Source organism: Oncorhynchus tshawytscha, unplaced genomic scaffold (genome assembly GCF_018296145.1).
Source record: "Oncorhynchus tshawytscha isolate Ot180627B unplaced genomic scaffold, Otsh_v2.0 Un_contig_633_pilon_pilon, whole genome shotgun sequence".
NCBI classification, from domain to species: domain Eukaryota; kingdom Metazoa; phylum Chordata; class Actinopteri; order Salmoniformes; family Salmonidae; genus Oncorhynchus; species Oncorhynchus tshawytscha.
Window position 1 is genome coordinate 16,317 of NW_024609193.1, and position 19,519 is coordinate 35,835.

At 46.5% G+C, this 19,519-nt stretch overlaps 1 protein-coding gene across 1 annotated transcript; it reads left to right on the top strand.

The window, feature by feature from the left end:
- Nucleotides 1-546: 546 nt before the first annotated feature.
- Nucleotides 547-8,936, top strand: LOC112241460 (glucoside xylosyltransferase 1). Its single transcript, XM_024409570.2, has 7 exons — nucleotides 547-1,235; nucleotides 2,434-2,620; nucleotides 3,898-4,029; nucleotides 4,262-4,513; nucleotides 4,831-4,954; nucleotides 5,611-5,783; nucleotides 7,322-8,936. Exons 1-7 carry the CDS (start codon nucleotides 1,018-1,020, stop codon nucleotides 7,487-7,489), a joined length of 1,254 nt encoding a protein of 417 aa, XP_024265338.1. The 5' UTR covers nucleotides 547-1,017; the 3' UTR covers nucleotides 7,490-8,936.
- Nucleotides 8,937-19,519: the final 10,583 nt, after the last annotated feature.

Consider the following 19,519-nt stretch of genomic DNA (forward strand, 5'->3'; position numbering starts at 1 on the left):
AGTATTCAACCCCCTGAGTCAATAGATGTTAGAATCTTCTTCCTCTCTGGCGACTGAGTTCGGAAGGATGCCTACATCTGTGTAGTGACTGGGTGTATTGACACACCATCAAAAGTGTAATTAATAACTTCACCATGCTCAAAGGGATATTACATTTCTGTTTTTTTATTTTATTTTTTACCCATCTACCAATAGGTACCCTTCTTTGTGAGGCATTGGAAAACCTCCCTAAACTTTATGGTTGAATCTGTGTTTGAAATTCACTGCTCGACTGAGGGACCTTTCAGATAATTGTATGTGTGGGGTTCAGAGATGAGGTAGTCATTCAAAAATCATGTTAAAAACTGTTATTGCACACAGAGTGAGTCCATGCAACTTATTAGATGACTTGTTAAACACATTTTTTACTCCCGAACTGACTTAGGCTTGTCATAACAGGGTGGTTGAATACTTATTGACTCAAGACATTTTAGCTTTAATTTTTTTAATTACACTTTGTGGGGTATTTTGTGTGGGCCAGTGACACAACATCTCAATTTAATCTATTTTAAATTCAGGCTGTAACACAACAAAATGTGGAAAAAGTCTAGGGGTGTGAATACTTTCTGAAGGCGCGGTAGGTAGAGTAGACCTTTCCTTTGTCTGGCCCTCCGGTGGCTACCGAGGATGAAAAGACAGCCTTTTTACATACCAATAGCGCCATCTAGTGGATAACCTCTAACCCACATCAAATACAATGCAGTTTCGTTTATTATAGGTCTGCAATTAAAACATATCAGTAATATCAGAAGGATGCTCTGATATTTCCTCATGAGTGTGGTTTTGAAAAGTATATTTATTGTGTAGCCTACTTCTCAGAGTCACACACAGACCGGGAAAGGGATTCACTGTTATTTATACCCCTCCCTTCCCCCAATGGTTCTCACAGAACAGTGTTTTGCCTGCAGTGTGAATGGTAGCAGCCAGCTTCGTTCTGTGTCATGACTTTGAGTTCTGAAAGCGCTTTTACTTTTAATAATGCGCCGTTACATTCGTGCATTCCTCGCGTGCATGTTGTTTGCCGTGTTCTCAGCCTTGTACGTGTATAGTAAACTATTTTATTCAGATCTGTCGGTCGGAGGAAGAGGACTGGGTGAGAAGACTTTCCTCCATCGAGCCGCGGCCTCTAAGCGAAGCGACATTGGACAAGAAACCAGGCGAGGCCCAGACGAAACAGACCCAGGCGATCAACACTGGTACACTGGGTGATAGTTACACTACTTATAATATAGCTAGATTGTAATACACTTCAAAAGGCTTCAAACTAAACGAGTGCATAACTTTCTTGGTGAACAAATATTTCCTCTGCAAGTAATGTATAGGAATGTGCACCATTGACAGATGTGTCTCCACAATAGTGTCAGTATCAACAAATATACTGCGACAAGACTAATTGTAACAATTCCTCTGGTTAACTTTTTGCATCCTTCCCACTTTCACTATGGTCATGGACACTGTGTACTTGCAGCTCCAGCCCAAACAACTACATTAGGATCAATTGCTGCTCGCAAAGAAATGTAAATATAGCGAAACAAGCTCAATATAGCGTGTATGTACCTGTACTAAAGAAACATACGCCTTTTTTTCTGCGGGAAAGTTGACTGGTTGAATTAGGTTCACTAGCGCGCATGGAGGTTCAATAACATACATTTCTTCGTAACTTGACTGTTGAGTTATTTCCACAACATCAAGAGTGACACCGATTTATTTTCATAGCTGATTGGTTTTCCTTCACCTTTTTGACCAACACTTTGAGGTGGTGCTGACTGACCTACTAGGGGACCGCCATTGTAAATACGAAAGTATTCTTAATTAACTGACTTGCCTAGTTAAATAAAGGTTAAATAAAAATAAATACTAGTTACAGATGTCTTGAGACAAACACATGTGGGCATGAGTCGGTAGTCAACACCAGAAAAGCATTACCACTGAATAATAATAATAATAATAGGAAAACAGATTGCAGTTGTTGAAATGGAAGTTAAATATCTGTTGGCCAACTTCAGTGGACTCTGCTGGATTGCTAAGCAACAGGATATGCAATTAAACGGGTGCTTATGGCCTTTAACAGTTTGTTACAGTCAACAAACTAGTATGAATGACAAACAAGATAATCCGGTTGCCTAGACGAACACACCCCCTTCTCTCCTACAACAACTTTTAAATGCTCACCTGGCTGCTTTGTCTCTCTTCAGTCAAGCAAGGGATCTCTGTCGGCTATCAGGTGTAGCTGGCGGTGACAGGCATCTGGATTGCTGTGTGATGAGAGGAGAAGAATAGCCTTTTCAAATCCTCCGAACCAGTTGGTGAACCTGGCACGAATCATTGACAAAAGGTTTTAACCTTTTAAATGAAACAAACGTTGGTTTAACTGTAGCTTGTCTTTATTGGCAGGTACATCCTGAGGAAAGCAGAGGGCCGTGTGAGGACGGCTGCAGCCATGCACCTGGCTGTCGTGGCCTGCGGACAGAGACTACAGGAGACTCTCACCATGCTGAAGTCTGCTGTTATGCTCAGCATCAAACCACTGTGCCTACACATCTTCGCTGAAGACCAGCTGCACGCCAGCTTTATAGAGGCTGTGAGTTGGACTGGATGCACTACCAGGCCTATAGCCTGTGATTGGAAGCATAATAATGTGGTAGTAATGAGATGTGATAATGACATTGTAATATCACATGTCCTACTATGATAATGTAATAGCATCTACATCCCAACTGTAACATGTAGGCTTCAATAAAGTCCCATTTGGTCCAGTGCACATGATACGCACAGAGTAGAAAACACTATGAACAGCTGCTCTTTCCAGAACAGACTGACCAGGTGAATCCAGGTGAAAGCTGTGGTCCCTTGTTGATGTCACCTGTTAAAGCCATTTCAATCAGTGTAGATGAAGGTGAGGAGACCTGGTTAAAGAAGGATTTTTAAGCATTGAGACATGAATTGTGTATGTGTGGCCTTCAGAGGGTGAATGGGCAAGACAAAAGATTGAAGTGCCTTTTGAATTGGGAACGGTAGTAGGTGCCAGGCGTACTGGTTTGTGTTAAGAACCGCAATGCTAATATGATGAGCTTACGGCTCACCCGAGTGGCACAGCGGTCTAAGGCACTGCATCTCAGTGCCTAGAGGCGTCACTACAGACCCTGGTTCGATCCCAGGCTGTATCACAACTGACTGTGATCGGGAGTCCCATAGGGCAGCACACAATTGGCCCAGCGTCGTCCAGGTTAGGGGAGGGTTTGGCCGGGGTAGGCCGTCATTGTAAAATAAGAATTTGTTCTTAACTGACTTGCCTAGTTAAATGAAGGTTAAATAAATAAAATTAAAATGCTAAACAGTTTCCTGTGTATATCAAGAATGGTCCACCACCCAAAGGACATCTAGTCAACTTGACACAACTGGGAAGCATTGGAGTCAACATGGGCCAGCCTCTCTGTGGAACGCTTTCCACACCTCTTAGAGTCCATTCACTGACAAATTGAGGCTGTTCTGAGGGCAAAAGGGGATGGAACTCCATATTAGGAAGGTGTTCCCAATGTTTGGTGTACTCAGTGTATAACCTAGACCAGGGGTGTATAACTAACTCCATGGAGGGCCCAGGTTCTGCAGGTTTTTGTTTTTTCCTTTCAATTAAGATCTAGACAACCAGGTGTGGGGAGTTCCTTACTAATTAGTGACCTGAATTCGTCAATCAAGTACAAGGGAGGAGCGAAGACCTGCCGACACTCAGACCTCCGTGGAATGAGTGTGACGCGTGGCCTAGAGGTTATCTATCTTGTCTATAAACCTTTGAGTATTTACCTCTTTTTAAAACCTCTGTGTAATAACACTTGTCTGTTTGCTTTGTTCTGTGTTTAGTTAGAGTCGTGGCCAGGTTCGTTCCGCTCCAGGTTTAACTACACTCTGTACCCCATCACCTTCCCCCGTGAGAATGCTGGAGAGTGGAAGAAGCTCTTCAAACCATGTGCTTCTCAGAGACTATTCCTACCTGTGAGTTTCATAGCTGGAGAAATTCCATTTTGTTTAACTAAATATTAGCGTGAGGATGGTTTCCAGGGCCTCAGAATAATATCTTGGAGTAAAAATGTTACTGTACATGTGTACACTGCTAAATGGGTTGTCTGTTTCTGATTCTCTCTTGTCTTCAGTTGATCCTAAAGGAGGTGGACTCAGACATCTTGTTCCTGGCCTCTGACCTCTAAACTCTGTTTCTGTTCCCCAGCTCATCCTAAAGGAGGTGGATTCTCTAGTCTACGTGGACTCGGACATCTTGTTCCTCCAGCCTGTAGATGCTCTGTGGTCCCTGCTAGCTCACTTCAACGCTACCCAGCTGGCCGCCATGGCGCCGGAGCACGAGGAGCCACGCATCGCCTGGTACAGCCGCTTCGCCCGCCACCCCTACTATGGCAGGACGGGCATCAACTCTGGAGTCATGCTCATGAACATGACACGCATCAGAGCCACATACTTCAAGGTAATATAAACATTGACCAGCAGAGGTCACCATTGCAATACAGTCAGATTTAATATAAACTTCGACCAGCAGGGGTCACCATTGCAATACATTCAGATGTAACATAAATTTTGACCAGCAGAGGTCACCACTGCAATATAGTCAGATATAATGTCATCCAGAGATGGGAGAATTGAGATTTTCTGCAATAAATTTATCCTTGTTGAATGAATGACAAACAAACATCATAATTAAGATGTTTGCACAGGCACTTTGATTTTACACTTAGCTCGTTTTCCACAATGTAACACACACTCTGTCCTGTTCTGTGTGATCAGAATGACATGACGTCAGTGGGTCTGAGGTGGGAGGAGCTGCTGATGCCCCTGCTGCAGAAATATAAACTAAACATGACCTGGGGAGACCAGGACCTGCTCAACATCATCTTCCATCACAACCCTGGTGAGACTCACAGCTCAGTACCTCCCTTATTACACCACATGATGAGACACATGACATATAGACAGTGTACATGGTTGTTATAGTAGAAACATCAAATCAAATTCATTTATAAAGCCCTTCTTACATCAGCTGATATCTCAAAGTGCTGTACAGAAACCCAGCCTAAAACCCCAAACAACAAGCAATGCAGGTGTAGAAGGACGGTGGCTAGGAAAAACTCCCTAGAAAGGAGTCACAACCTTGGAGAGACTCTACTCTCAACACACAGCTGTTTAACACATCATTCAATATGATTTTACTGCTGCAGTTTAATTATTTGTTCATTTTATTTTATATTTTTTACATAACACTTTTTTAAAGCATTGTTGGTTATATGCTTGTAAGTAAGCATTTCACTGTAAGGTCTACTACACTTGTTGTATTCGGCACGTGACAAATAAAATGTGAATTGATTAGAAACATGAACCTTTTAAATGTAATAGTTGTGGCAGTTATCCCAGCTCCGGCCTTGCAGGGCAGCAGTGTCTTGTCTTATTGTTTACCTGGGTAATAAGATGTGTGTCGAGATGATCAACTAAAAGCTCCAGGGCCATAAGACAACCGGAAGTATTGGCTTTGTGCCCCTCTAAACTAGCTGTCCCTCTGTCCCTCTCCAGAGTGTCTGTTGGAAGTCCCCTGTCACTGGAACTACCGTCCAGACCACTGTATCTACGGCAGTAACTGTGGCTCCGCGGAGGAGGAGGGTATCTTTATCCTGCACGGGAACAGAGGAGTGTACCATGACCTCAAACAGCCTGCCTTCAGGGCCGTCTACGACGCCATACGACAGGTAAACTAAACGATCACAGATCAGTGTATTCTACGACGCCATACGACAGGTAAACCAAACGATCACAGATCAGTGTATTCTACGACGCCATACGACAGGTAAACTAAACGATCACAGATCAGTGTAGTCTACGACGCCATACGACAGGTAAACTAAACGATCACAGATCAGTGAGTCAGGTAACAGGTAAACTAAACGATCACAGATCAGTGTAGTCTATGACACCGCACGACAGGTAAACTCACAGATCAGATCACAGATCAGTGTAGTCTATGACACCGCACGACAGGTAAACTAAGCGATCACAGATCAGTGTAACGCCATACGACAGGTAAACTAAGTGATCACAGATCAGTGTAGTCTACGACGCCATACGACAGGTAAACTAAGCGATCACAGATCAGTGTAGTCTACGACACCGTACGAAAGGTAGGCTAAAAGATCAAAGATCTACGACGCCAAATGACAGGTAGGCTAAACGATCACAGATCAGTATTTCAGCCCGCCTTCTGGGCCGTCTACGATGCCATACGACAGGTAAACTCAACGATCACAGATAAGGGTTTACAGATGGGAAAACAACTTGATTGTCTTTCATTGATTGTGTGTTAGATGTGTAAGGAACTGTTTGTTTGTGCGTCCAGACCACGTCTATGCAGATCTCCACAAGGTTTAGTGTTGAGCGAAACAGATTTCCTCATCAGGATGTGTTCTAACTGATCACAGTTGTTTTAATGATATCGCCGACACTGGGCATTTGTTTAATGACATCATCAATGTCCAGGTTCGTATTGCTTTCCTATAACTAAGGGTCGAGCGTCTATCAGAAAGATGCCTGGTCAATATTTCGTCCTTGCCTCTCAGTACGCCTGACACACACACACACACACACCTCATACATAATATGTGAGAGTATTAAAGCCACAGTTAAACCAAGGCCCAGGAAAGAGCAGTAAAGTTTTAGTGCTGATGGTTCATGTAGAGCCTCCACTGGCACAGTGCTCCGTCATCCTCATAAAAACAACACACACATTGGAAATGGAGCTCTATGGCCGGGGGGGCGGGGCTTCACTTTTAGTAACCCGATATCAGGGACTAAACCAAACGAGAGGACGTAAAATAGTCATCCCCTTTGATTTCCTGTGAGGGCTGTAAAGGTACTTCCGTTATTGGGAAGAGGAGACTGATTGTGTCTGTAGTTGGACCGAGGAGGATAATAAGGTGGGATTTTTCTCTCTCTACATCACCTCAGCAGCTTCATGGACATTTATTCCAAGGAAAAGAAAGGTTGGAAGTCTTTCTTAGGCTTTATACAACTATTAAACATGTTTCACTACCTGTCTATTTGATCACACATTAAAAGCAGGCAATGATGTGAATTGTAAAATGGTGAATTGTACTGATTGTAAGACGCTCTGTATAAGAGCTTCTGCCAAATGACTAAAATGTAATGAATTTCTGGCCACAGCTGCAGTAGATATCTAGAAGTGTGGACTTCACGTAGTGGCTGTTTGATAACAGAATGCTCTATGTCTCAGTACTCATTTAGGGAGGATCCTGTGAGCTCTCTGCTGGTCCCACTGGAAGAAGAGCTGTTGAAGACGACCCGTTCATACTGTGGTAAATCACATGTTCTGTTTACTAAGAGACTGGCTCACAGCCTGGCCAACGTCAACAGAGATGCTCAGCGTCCACATGGATGGTAGTCTGAAGTCCTGGGCCTCCAGGCTGTCCTATAGTGTTGTCATGTTCAGAGGTGGTAGCCTGGGTTCTGTTCATTAGAGCACACTGTAGCAAAACCTTTTGCTACGGATAACTAAAATGGGCGTTTTTATTGGACAAGTTGAGCTAGTGCCTACTCTGTTTCATTTTGTCGTCTTCTGTTTCAAGAATACTTGGCACCTACAGCTACATGGCTGAATGAATTTATTTATACATTTTATTTAACTGGACAAGTCGGTTAAGAACAAATTTTAATTTTACAATATCAGCCTACCCCGGGCAAACCCTCCCCTAACCCGGACGATGCTGGGCCAGTTGTGGGCCACCCTATGGGACTCCTGATCACGGCTGGTTGTGGGCCACCCTATGGGACTCCCGGTCACGGCCGGTTGTGATACAGCCCGGAATCAAACCAAGGTCTCTAGTGACGCCTCTAGCATTGAGATGCAGTGTCTTAGACCACTTCGCCACTCGGGAGGAAGAGACGAGATGGATGTTGGTGACTTCATATGCAGGAGATACATACTGTGTGAAGAATGATGTCGCTGTCATCACTACAGATCCCACATCTTGTTCAGCGTTTCTCTGGTCATAGTCATCTGTATAGGAGGCTATATGACATTTCCAATGCTGCCGAGGCTCCTCTTTAACAGTGCTGTCTGCTGTATTCAAGAGGCCTTGCTCTCCATATTGGAGAATGTGGTCTTATCCGGCCTGCAGAACATGACTAAACTCAATCAGCCTTCCTAAGCTCAATGGTACCTCTCCTATTGACAAAGAGCTACTCTGAGCCCTCTGCCATAATGTGGACAGCATAGTGCCATGGGAGAAGAGGAAGGCACAGACAGGAAGCTGTTTTGGAGTTGGCTTGATCGAAAATGCACTTTTTTCAATGGCAGTCTGTTATTAGTCTTTCCCCTTTCTACTTTAAGATAAGAGGAACAAGATACGGATTCATGTGACTTCTGGATGTTTACAGTTTATTGTCGTTCTTTAGGTTTTGTGTCAATTTGTTTACTTCAGAAATAGTTACAACCAGTACTTGTCTTTGTGTGTTATTTTGTTTGTGAAGGTTTTATTAGATGTGGTATGGATGAAGCCGTCCGGGGATGGATCTGTTTCAGACACATTGTCAGACATTTATACCAGTCTTTATTACTCTGATGTTCTGCTCAATTCCCTCCTTTAAACATGCTGGAACATTGTCTTTGAAGAACCACTTTACTCTGCAGTCAGTCAGTTTTCATGTGTTGTTCAGGCGACAGATCGGTACATTCATTTGCGTTGTGTTTTATAACTAATGCCAAAGTTCTTTTCACTGTTGAATGTATATTTGAAACATTGACCGTCAAAACAAACAACTTCCTTCTGTCTGTCAGAATGATCTTGAAAATGTTTAGTTATTTTTACAATACATATCTTCCTAATGATTACTTTGTGTATTTTTTATGTGTAAACAGGTAAATGCAGTATATTTTGTACCAGAAAGGTAGTACTCTGTCTGCCACTGTATCTTAACCAACACGTAATGTGTTCTGTTAAATCCAGTAGTACACAATTTGACAGCTTGCCACCAGATGGCAGCATTGCTGCATCATGAACAGCAGTTAGCTGGACTAGAGGAGAGACTGTCAGGTTCACCTATTACATGGAGGGGGATTCATGACTAAATGTGGGACAAATGTACACCGTTAACTAAATGTATGCCGTCAAAATATCTATGCAGCAATAATGTTATGGGGCGCTGCCTGTGTGGTTTAGATGGGAGTCAATCTGTCAATAAATCAGGTATAAATATATGATTGTCCCTACAGTTAACAGCTACGTAGTGGAGGTAGTATTTACAACTATTCACTATGTCAATATGAATGCCTGATATTCCCTGCCATCGCCCTAATAACTCCTGTGAACTTGTGCTTGGCTTGCGGCTTGTCTATTGTCTCCATTGATTGTGTCACATCACCTCCACTTCAAGCAAACGATGGAACAAACTCCTAACCGCCTGCACTGTTCCTTATGAGATGATCAGATTTCCACTGATACTCAGCATCTTTTACATTTATTCTGCGAAGGTCAGGGACTTGAGCAGGATTGATGGCATGTTTCTGTCGCTATTCCTCACAGATCAATATAACAGTAAATACCCAGTGACCCGGCCGTGTGGGGCCCTGGTGTCTGTCTGCTTTGAGCTGCTCATAACCTGGAACTGATGGGCCGTTAACATAACGCTGTAACGCCCAGCTCTACTGCCATGGCATTGACAATATTGAATGGTGTTATAGTGTAATGCACCTTCCCATCTATATAGTCATGTCTCCATCCCAAATGCCACCCTATTCCCTATGCAGTGCACTACTATTGAGCAGGTTCCTATGGGCCCTGGTGAATGGTAGTGCGCTAAATGGGGAATAGAAAGGGAAAGTAAAGGGGGGTACCCTGCATTTAACCCCTCTGAATCAGAGAGGTGCGGGGGGCTGCCTTAATCCACATCCTGGTCTCCGGCGACCAGGGAACAATGGGTTAACTGCCTCGTTCAGGGGCAGAACCACAGATGTTTACCTTGTCAGCCCGGGGATTGGATCCAGAAGCCTTTGGGTTACTAGTCCAACCCTGTAACCAGGAAGAACCATTTGGTATGGAACCCAACCCTTTACTGCTGTGGTCTGATTCATAATGTGACGAAGCTTCATTTACCACTTCATCTGTAAGAGGTTATCAATTACTTTAATTGACCTTTTGTGGTCAAACCTACCAAGTAACATCCTCGTTCCCAGGGGATGAAGACAATGGGAGGGGCTTGAGCACAATGTTAGAAATTCAATATTTTCTATCAGCTAGTTTTTACTTCCCTGAAACTCTTAAGTTTTATATCCTCATAAATAACTATGATTTCATTTCTCACCAGGGGTTAGGGATAGAGCTGGTCCAGATTAATACATGACCTCAAGCAGTCAGTACTGCTGGTCAATGTTCTAGTAGAGGGATGTGTGTGTGTGTGTGTGTGTGTGTGTGTGTGTGTGTGTGTGTGTGTGTGTGTGTGTGTGTGTGTGTGTGTGTGTGTGTGTGTGTGTGTTATCCATCTAAAATAAACACATTTCTTTTCAATGGTTGACAAGGTAACGAGTTTGTCCTGTGGAAGCCTTGGTTTTCTGAAGAAGAGAGGTTGTCTATTATTCTACAGCTTGAGAGTTATATAGAGATGAAGGGATGAGAAAAGAAGGAACAGAGAGACCATGAGGTGGAGAATAGAACAGCAGGACAGGACAAGAATGTGATACTTGAAAATCTTCTAAAACAGTAATAACCTTGTTAACGCTTTACATTACGTTTCCCCTGTTACTATTTAGCTAAAACAGTAATAACCTTGTTAACGCTTTACATTACGTTTCCCCTGTTACCTTGTAGCTAAAACAGTAATAAGGTAAGGACATAGTAAACCTATGGAACTACTATGTCATTATAAGGTCATAGGGTTGTTATGGAATCAGCTAATACACAATTGGAACAAGGAATGTGTAATTACACATTCACTTGCTGAAGGTTATTCCACATGTGTAGCTACTGGTGTTATTCTTGTTCCACAATGTAACTAATGTTTTGTAATTACAAGTTTGAACGTAATCTGTGAATTACCATGTTAATAATTTAAACCAACATCTGACCTAGTTACATATAACGGCATGTAAGGTGCCATTAAATACCATGTTGATAAATAGACTAGGACCTGGTAACAACAATTGTAACAAGGCACACCCTGTCATCAGTTTACCCTGTCATCAGTTTACCCCGTCATCAGTTTACCCCGTCATCAGTTTACCCCGTCATCAGTTTACCCCGTCATCAGTTTACCATGTCATCAGTTTACCCTGTCATCAGTTTACCCTGTCATCAGCTTACCCTGTCATCAGCTTACCCTGTCATCAGTTTACCCTGTCATCAGTTTACCCTGTCATCAGTTTACCCTGTCATCAGTTTACCCTGTCATCAGTTTACCCTGTCATCAGCTTACCCTGTCATCAGTTTACCCTGTCATCAGTTTACCCTGTCATCAGTTTACCATGTCATCAGCTTACCCTGTCATCAGTTTACCCTGTCATCAGTTTACCCTGTCATCAGCTTACCATGTCATCAGTTTACCCTGTCATCAGTTTACCCTGTCACCAGCTTACCCTGTCACCAGCTTACCCTGTCATCAGTTTACCCTGTCATCAGCTTACCCTGTCATCAGTTTACCCTGTCATCAGCTTACCCTGTCATCAGTTTACCCTGTCATCAGTTTACCATGTCATCAGTTTACCCTGTCATCATCTTACCCTGTCATCAGTTTACCCTGTCATCATCAGCTTACCCTGTCATCAGCTTACCCTGTCATCAGCTTACCCTGTCATCAGTTTACCCTGTCATCAGTTTACCCTGTCATCAGTTTACCCTGTCATCAGTTTACCCTGTCATCATCTTACCCTGTCATCATCTTACCCTGTCATCATCTTACCCTGTCATCATCTTACCCTGTCATCAGTTTACCCTGTCATCAGCTTACCCTGTCATCATCAGCTTACCCTGTCATCATCAGCTTACCCTGTCATCATCAGCTTACCCTGTCATCATCAGCTTACCCTGTCATCAGTTTCCCCTGTCATCAGTTTCCCCTGTCATCAGCTTACCCCGTCATCAGCTTACCCCGTTTTCAGTTTACCCCGTCATCAGTTTACCCCGTCATCAGTTTACCCCGTCATCAGTTTACCCCGTCATCAGTTTATCCCGTCATCAGCTTACCCGTCATCAGTTTACCCCGTCATCAGTTTACCCTGTCATCAGGTTACCCCGTCATGGTCAATTAGTTTGTTTCTATGTTATGACCTGGCTCAAAGGCTGTAATGAATCAAGTGTAATCTGAACAATGTAGTTACATAGGATATATTGTAATTAGGAACAAGCAACTTCATGTGAAAATGACTCTACAACCTTTGTAGACAATAGGCTACCAGGATAAATTAGGAAATCAATTGTTTTTAAATGTAGGAGAAAATGAGGTATAACCCTGTTAGTTACATTTGTTACAATGTACTTACAGTCTTTGAAAGGATCCGTCCCTTTTTTCAGTTTTCTCAATGTTCAAAATCTTATGTCAAGACTGCCCAAATGTGCCTTTTCAAGTTCCTAACTGTGCGCTCTCCTCAAACATTGGCATGGTATTATTTCACTGTAATAGCTACTGTAAATTGGACAGTGTAGTTAGATTAACAAGAATTTAAGCTTTCTGCCCATATCAGATATGTCCTGGGAAATGTTCCTGTTACTGACAACCTCATGCTAATCACATTAGCCTACGTTAGCTCACCCGTCTCGTAGGGGGACCCACCGATCCTGAAGTTAACAACCAGATCTGTAAGTACAATGTTGATATAAGGGATACACATGTACCTACCCAGGAGCACATCCTATGATTAGTGTCTAATCATAAGAGTCGGCTGTCAAGGCAGAAAGGCTTAAAGACCGGATTAATATGAATGAATCAGAGGGACATTTTGTCTGTATTTTGTCAATCAATCATTGAGGACAGGGGCTCATGAAGAGGACAGGCTACCAGCTTCCCTCCCTCCCTCTGTCCCTCCATGCCACCTCCCTCCATGCCAACTCCCTTCCTACCTCCGTCCCTCCCTCCATGCCAACTCCCTTCCTACCTCCGTCCCTCCCTCCATGCCAACTCCCTTCCTACCTCCGTCCCTCCCTCCATGCCAACCCCCTTCCTACCTCCGTCCCTCCCTCCATGCCACCTCCCTCCGTCCCTCCCTCCATGCCACCCCCTTCCTACCTCCGTCCCTCCCTCCATGCCAACTCCTTCCTACCTCCGTCCCTCCCTCCATGCCAACTCCTTCCTACCTTCGTCCCTCCCTCCATGCCAACTCCCTTCCTACCTTCGTCCCTCCCTCCATGCCAACTCCTTCCTACCTTCGTCCCTCCCTCCATGCCAACTCCCTTCCTACCTTCGTCCCTCCCTCCATGCCAACTCCCTTCCTACCTTCGTCCCTCCCTCCATGCCAACTCCTTCCTACCTTCGTCCCTCCCTCCATGCCAACTCCCTTCATACCTCCGTCCCTCCCTCCATGCCAACTCCTTCATACCTTCGTCCCTCCCTCCATGCCAACTCCCTCCGTCCCTCCCTCCATGCCAACCCCCTCCGTCCCTCCCTCCATGCCACCTCCCTCCGTCCCTCCCTCCATGCCAACCCCCTCCGTCCCTCCCTCCATGCCAACTCCCTCCGTCCCTCCCTCCATGCCACCTCCCTCCGTCCCTCCCTCCATGCCAACCCCCTCCGTCCCTCCCTCCATGCCACCTCCCTCCATGCCACCTCCCTCCGTCCCTCCCTCCATGCCAACCCCCCCCCTCCGTCCCTCCCTCCATGCCACCTCCCTCCGTCCCTCCCTCCATGCCACCTCCCTCCGTCCCTCCCTCCATGCCAACCCCCCTCCGTCCCTCCCTCCATGCCACCTCCCTCCGTCCCAACTCGACTCCCTTGGCTGTGTAGTAAATGTAACATATTTGATAGGATGACTTCCTCACATAGCATTTGAAGTACTTGTCATATTCCGTCTCTAGATGTACATGAGGAAATGGATTCTGTCCCAGCTATTAGGGACAGGGGATTAGAGATGGAGATACAACTAACGAAGGGAGGGAGGGAGTTTCCTTCATAGATATATGTAAGTCCCAAATTGCAACCTATTCCCTGTGTAGTGTAGTGCATGTACTTTTGACCAGAGGCCTATGGGCCCTCGTCTAAAGTAGTGCACTATTTAGGGACTAGGGTGCCATTTGTGTCACAGCCTATCGGTTGCTTATTTCCATGTCGGTGGATGGCTTGGTCTTCAACAAGATGGTGATGTCAGCTTCCTCCTGATATTGAGACGGGTACTGCAGTCAACGGGGCCTCATTAACGCCACTCTGATTATGTTGTCATTGCGTTCAGTGATTATAGGTGGAAACATGATTTCACATCTCACAGTGTTACTGTCTCTTCTCCCATCATTCAGCGTCTGGCTCCTGTGACTCACATCTCACAGTGTTACTGCCTCTTCCCCCATCATTCAGCGTCTGGCTCCGGTGACTCACATCTCAGTGTTACTGTCTCTTCCCCCATCATTCAGCGTCTGGCTCCCGTGACTCACATCTCACAGTGTTACTGCCTCTTCCCCCATCATTCAGCGTCTGGCTCCCGTGACTCACATCTCACAGTGTTACTGCCTCTTCCCCCATCATTCAGCGTCTGGCTCCTGTGACTCACATCTCACAGTGTTACTGCCTCTTCCCCCATCATTCAGCGTCTGGCTCCCATGACTCACATCTCACAGTGTTACTGTCTCTTCCCCCATCATCCAGCGTCTGGCTCCCGTGACTCACATCTCACAGTGTTACTGTCTCTTCCCCCATCATTCAGCATCTGGCTCCCGTGACTCACATCTCACAGTGTTACTGTCTCTTCCCCCATCATTCAGCGTCTGGCTCCCGTGACTCACATCTCACAGTGTTACTGTCTCTTCCCCCATCATTCAGCATCTGGCCCCCTTGACTCACATCTCACAGTGTTACTGTCTCTTCCCCCATCATTCAGCATCTGGCTCCCGTGACTCACATCTCACAGTGTTACTGTCTCTTCCCCCCCATCATTCAGCATCTGGCTTCCCCCGTGACTCACATCTCACAGTGTTACTGTCTCTTCCCCCCATCATTCAGTGTCTGGCTCCCCCGTGACTCACATCTCACAGTGTTACTGTCTCTTCCCCATCATTCAGCGTCTGGCTCCCGTGACTCACATCTCACAGTGTTACTGTCTCTTCCCCCATCATTCAGCGTCTGGCTCCCGTGACTCACATCTCACAGTGTTACTGTCTCTTCCCCCATCATTCAGCGTCTGGCTCCCCGTGACTCACATCTCACAGTGTTACTGTCTCTTCCCTCCCGGTGACTCACATCTCACAGTGTTACTGTCTCTTCCCTCCGGTGACTCACATCTCACAGTGTTACTGTCTCTTCCCTCCCGTGACTCACATCTCACAGTGTTACTGTCTCTTCCCTCCCGTGACTCACATCTCACAGTGTTACTGTCTCTTCCCCCATCATTCAGCGTCTGGCTCCGGTGACTCACATCTCACAGTGTTACTGTCTCTTCCCCCATCATTCAGCGTCTGGCTCCCGTGACTCACATCTCACAGTGTTACTGTCTCTTCCCCCATCATTCAGCGTCTGGCTCCCCGTGACTCACATCTCACAGTGTTACTGTCTCTTCCCTCCCGGTGACTCACATCTCACAGTGTTACTGTCTCTTCCCTCCGGTGACTCACATCTCACAGTGTTACTGTCTCTTCCCTCCGGTGACTCACATCTCACAGTGTTACTGTCTCTTCCCTCCCGTGACTCACATCTCACAGTGTTACTGTCTCTTCCCTCCGGTGACTCACATCTCACAGTGTTACTGTCTCTTCCCTCCGGTGACTCACATCTCACAGTGTTACTGCCTCTTCCCTCCGGTGACTCACATCTCACAGTGTTACTGCCTCTTCCCTCCCAGTGACTCACATCTCACAGTGTTACTGCCTCTTCCCTCCGGTGACTCACATCTCACAGTGTTACTGTCTCTTCCTCCCGTGACTGACTCACATCTCCGGTGACACATTCACAGTGTTACTGTCTCTTCCCTCCGGTGACACATCTCACAGTGTTACTGTCTCTTCCCTCCGGTGACTCACATCTCACAGTGTTACTGCCTCTTCCCCATCATTCAGCGTCTGGCTCCGGTGACTCACATCTCACAGTGTTACTGTCTCTTCCCCCATCATTCAGCGTTCTGGCTTCCCGTGACTCACATCTCACAGTGTTACTGTCTCTTCCCCCATCATTCAGCGTCTGGCTCCCGTGACTCACATCTCACAGTGTTACTGTCTCTTCCCCCATCATTCAGCGTCTGGCTCCTGTGACTCACATCTCACAGTGTTACTGTCTCTTTCCCCCATCATTCAGCGTCTGGCTCCCCGTGACTCACATCTCACAGTGTTACTGTCTCTTCCCCCATCATTCAGCGTCTGGCTCCGTGACTCACATCTCACAGTGTTACTGTCTCTTACCCCATCATTCAGCATCTGGCTCCCGTGACTCACATCTCACAGTGTTACTGTCTCTTCCTCCCCATCATTCAGTGTCTGGCTCCCGTGACTCACATCTCACAGTGTTACTGTCTCTTCCCTCCCGTGACTCACATCTCACAGTGTTACTGTCTCTTCCCCCATCATTCAGCGTCTGGCTCCGGTGACTCACATCTCACAGTGTTACTGTCTCTTCCCCCATCATTCAGCGTCTGGCTCCCGTGACTCACATCTCACAGTGTTACTGTCTCTTCCCCCATCATTCAGCGTCTGGCTCCCGTGACTCACATCTCACAGTGTTACTGTCTCTTCCCTCCCGGTGACTCACATCTCACAGTGTTACTGTCTCTTCCCTCCGGTGACTCACATCTCACAGTGTTACTGTCTCTTCCCTCCCGTGACTCACATCTCACAGTGTTACTGTCTCTTCCCTCCGGTGACTCACATCTCACAGTGTTACTGTCTCTTCCCTCCGGTGACTCACATCTCACAGTGTTACTGCCTCTTCCCTCCGGTGACTCACATCTCACAGTGTTACTGCCTCTTCCCTCCCAGTGACTCACATCTCACAGTGTTACTGCCTCTTCCCTCCGGTGACTCACATCTCACAGTGTTACTGTCTCTTCCCTCCCGGTGACTCACATCTCACAGTGTTACTGTCTCTTCCCTCCGGTGACACATCTCACAGTGTTACTGTCTCTTCCCTCCGGTGACTCACATCTCACAGTGTTACTGTCTCTTCCCTCCGTTGACTCACGTGTTACTGCCTCTCCCCTCCGGTGACTCACAACTCACAGTGTTACTGTCTCTTCCCTCCGGTGACTCACATCTCACAGTGTTACTGTCTCTTCCCTCCCGTGACTCACATCTCACAGTGTTACTGTCTCTTCCCCCATCATTCAGCGTCTGGCTCCCGTGACTCACATCTCACAGTGTTACTGTCTCTTCCCCCATCATTCAGCGTCTGGCTCCCGTGACTCAAATCAAATCAAATCAAATTTATTTATATAGCCCTTCGTACATCAGCTGATATCTCAAAGTGCTGTACAGAAACCCAGCCTAAAACCCCAAACAGCAAGCAATGCAGGTGTAGAAGCACGGTGGCTAGGAAAAACTCCCTAGAAAGGCCAAAACCTAGGAAGAAACCTAGAGAGGAACCAGGCTATGTGGGGTGGCCAGTCCTCTTCTGGCTGTGCCGGGTGGAGATTATAACAGAACATGGCCAAGATGTTCAAATGTTCATAAATGACCAGCATGGTGACTCAATCTCAGAACAGTGAAAACTGGAGCAGCAGCACAGTCAGGTGGAAGTTGAAACTGGAGCAGCATCATGGCCAGGTGGACTGGGGACAGCAAGGAGTCATCATGTCAGGTAGTCCTGGGGCATGGTCCTAGGGCTCAGGTCAGTTGAAACTGGAACAGCAGCATGGCCAGGTGGACTGGGGACAGCAAGGAGTCATCATGTCAGGTAGTCCTGGAGCTCAGGTCCTAGTGGCTCAGGTCCTCCGAGAGAGTGAAAGAAACAGAGAAGGAGAGAATTAGAGAACGCACACTTAGATTCACACAGGACACCGAATCTCACAGTGGACAGGAGAAGTACTCCAGATATAACAAACTGACCCCTTCCCCCGGTGACACATAAACTCACAGTGCAGCATCTTACTGGAGGCTGAGACAGGGGTCAGGTGACACTGTGGCCCCATCCGAGTGTCACATCGGACAGGGCCAAACAGGAAGGATATAACGGTGACCCACTTTGCCAAAGCACAGCCCCCACACCACTCAGAGGGATATCTTCAACCACCAACTTACCATCCTGAGAGAAGGCTGAGTATAGCCCACAAAGATCTCCGTTACGGCACTTCCCTCCGGGGGCTCCAGTGTTACTGTCTGACCCCTCCAGTGAATCAACCCACTCAGGTGACGCACCCCCTCCAGGGACGGCATGAGAGAGCCCCAGTAAGCCAGTGACCCAGCCCCTGTAATAGGGTCACATCTCACAGTGTTACTGTCTCTTCCCCCATCATTCAGCGTCTGGCTCCGGTGACTCACATCTCACAGTGTTACTGTCTCTTCCCCCATCATCCAGCGTCTGGCTCCCGTGACTCACATCTCACAGTGTTACTCTCTCTTCCCCCATCATTCAGCGTCTGGCTCCCGTGACTCACATCTCACAGTGTTACTGTCTCTTCCCCCATCATTCAGCGTCTGGCTCCCGTGACTCACATCTCACAGTGTTACTGTCTCTTCCCCCATCATTCAGCGTCTGGCTCCGGTGACTCACATCTCACAGTGTTACTGTCTCTTCCCCCATCATTCAGCGTCTGGCTCCCGTGACTCACATCTCACAGTGTTACTGTCTCTTCCCCCATCATTCAGCGTCTGGCTCCGGTGACTCACATCTCACAGTGTTACTGGCTCTTCCCCCATCATTCAGCGTCTGGCTCCCGTGACTCACATCTCACAGTGTTACTGTCTCTTCCCTCCCGTGACTCACATCTCACAGTGTTACTGTCTCTTCCCTCCGGTGACTCACATCTCACAGTGTTACTGTCTCTTCCCTCCCGTGACTCACATCTCACAGTGTTACTGTCTCTTCCCCCATCATTCAGCGTCTGGCTCCGGTGACTCACATCTCACAGTGTTACTGTCTCTTCCCCCATCATTCAGCGTCTGGCTCCCGTGACTCACATCTCAGTGTTACTGTCTCTTCCCCCATCATTCAGCGTCTGGCTCCCGTGACTCACATCTCACAGTGTTACTGTCTCTTCCCTCCCGGTGACTCACATCTCATAGTGTTACTGTCTCTTCCCTCCGGTGACTCACATCTCACAGTGTTACTGTCTCTTCCCTCCAGTGACTCACATCTCACA

Bases quoted from the DNA above. Each gene is read 5' to 3' on its own strand.
- LOC112241460 (XM_024409570.2), top strand. From the start codon at position 1,018: ATGCGCCGTTACATTCGTGCATTCCTCGCGTGCATGTTGTTTGCCGTG. The intron at 2,621-3,897 runs GTGAGTTGGACT...TTCTGTGTTTAG, and splicing joins ACGCCAGCTTTATAGAGGCT to TTAGAGTCGTGGCCAGGTTC. The intron at 4,030-4,261 runs GTGAGTTTCATA...TCTGTTCCCCAG, and splicing joins CTCAGAGACTATTCCTACCT to CTCATCCTAAAGGAGGTGGA.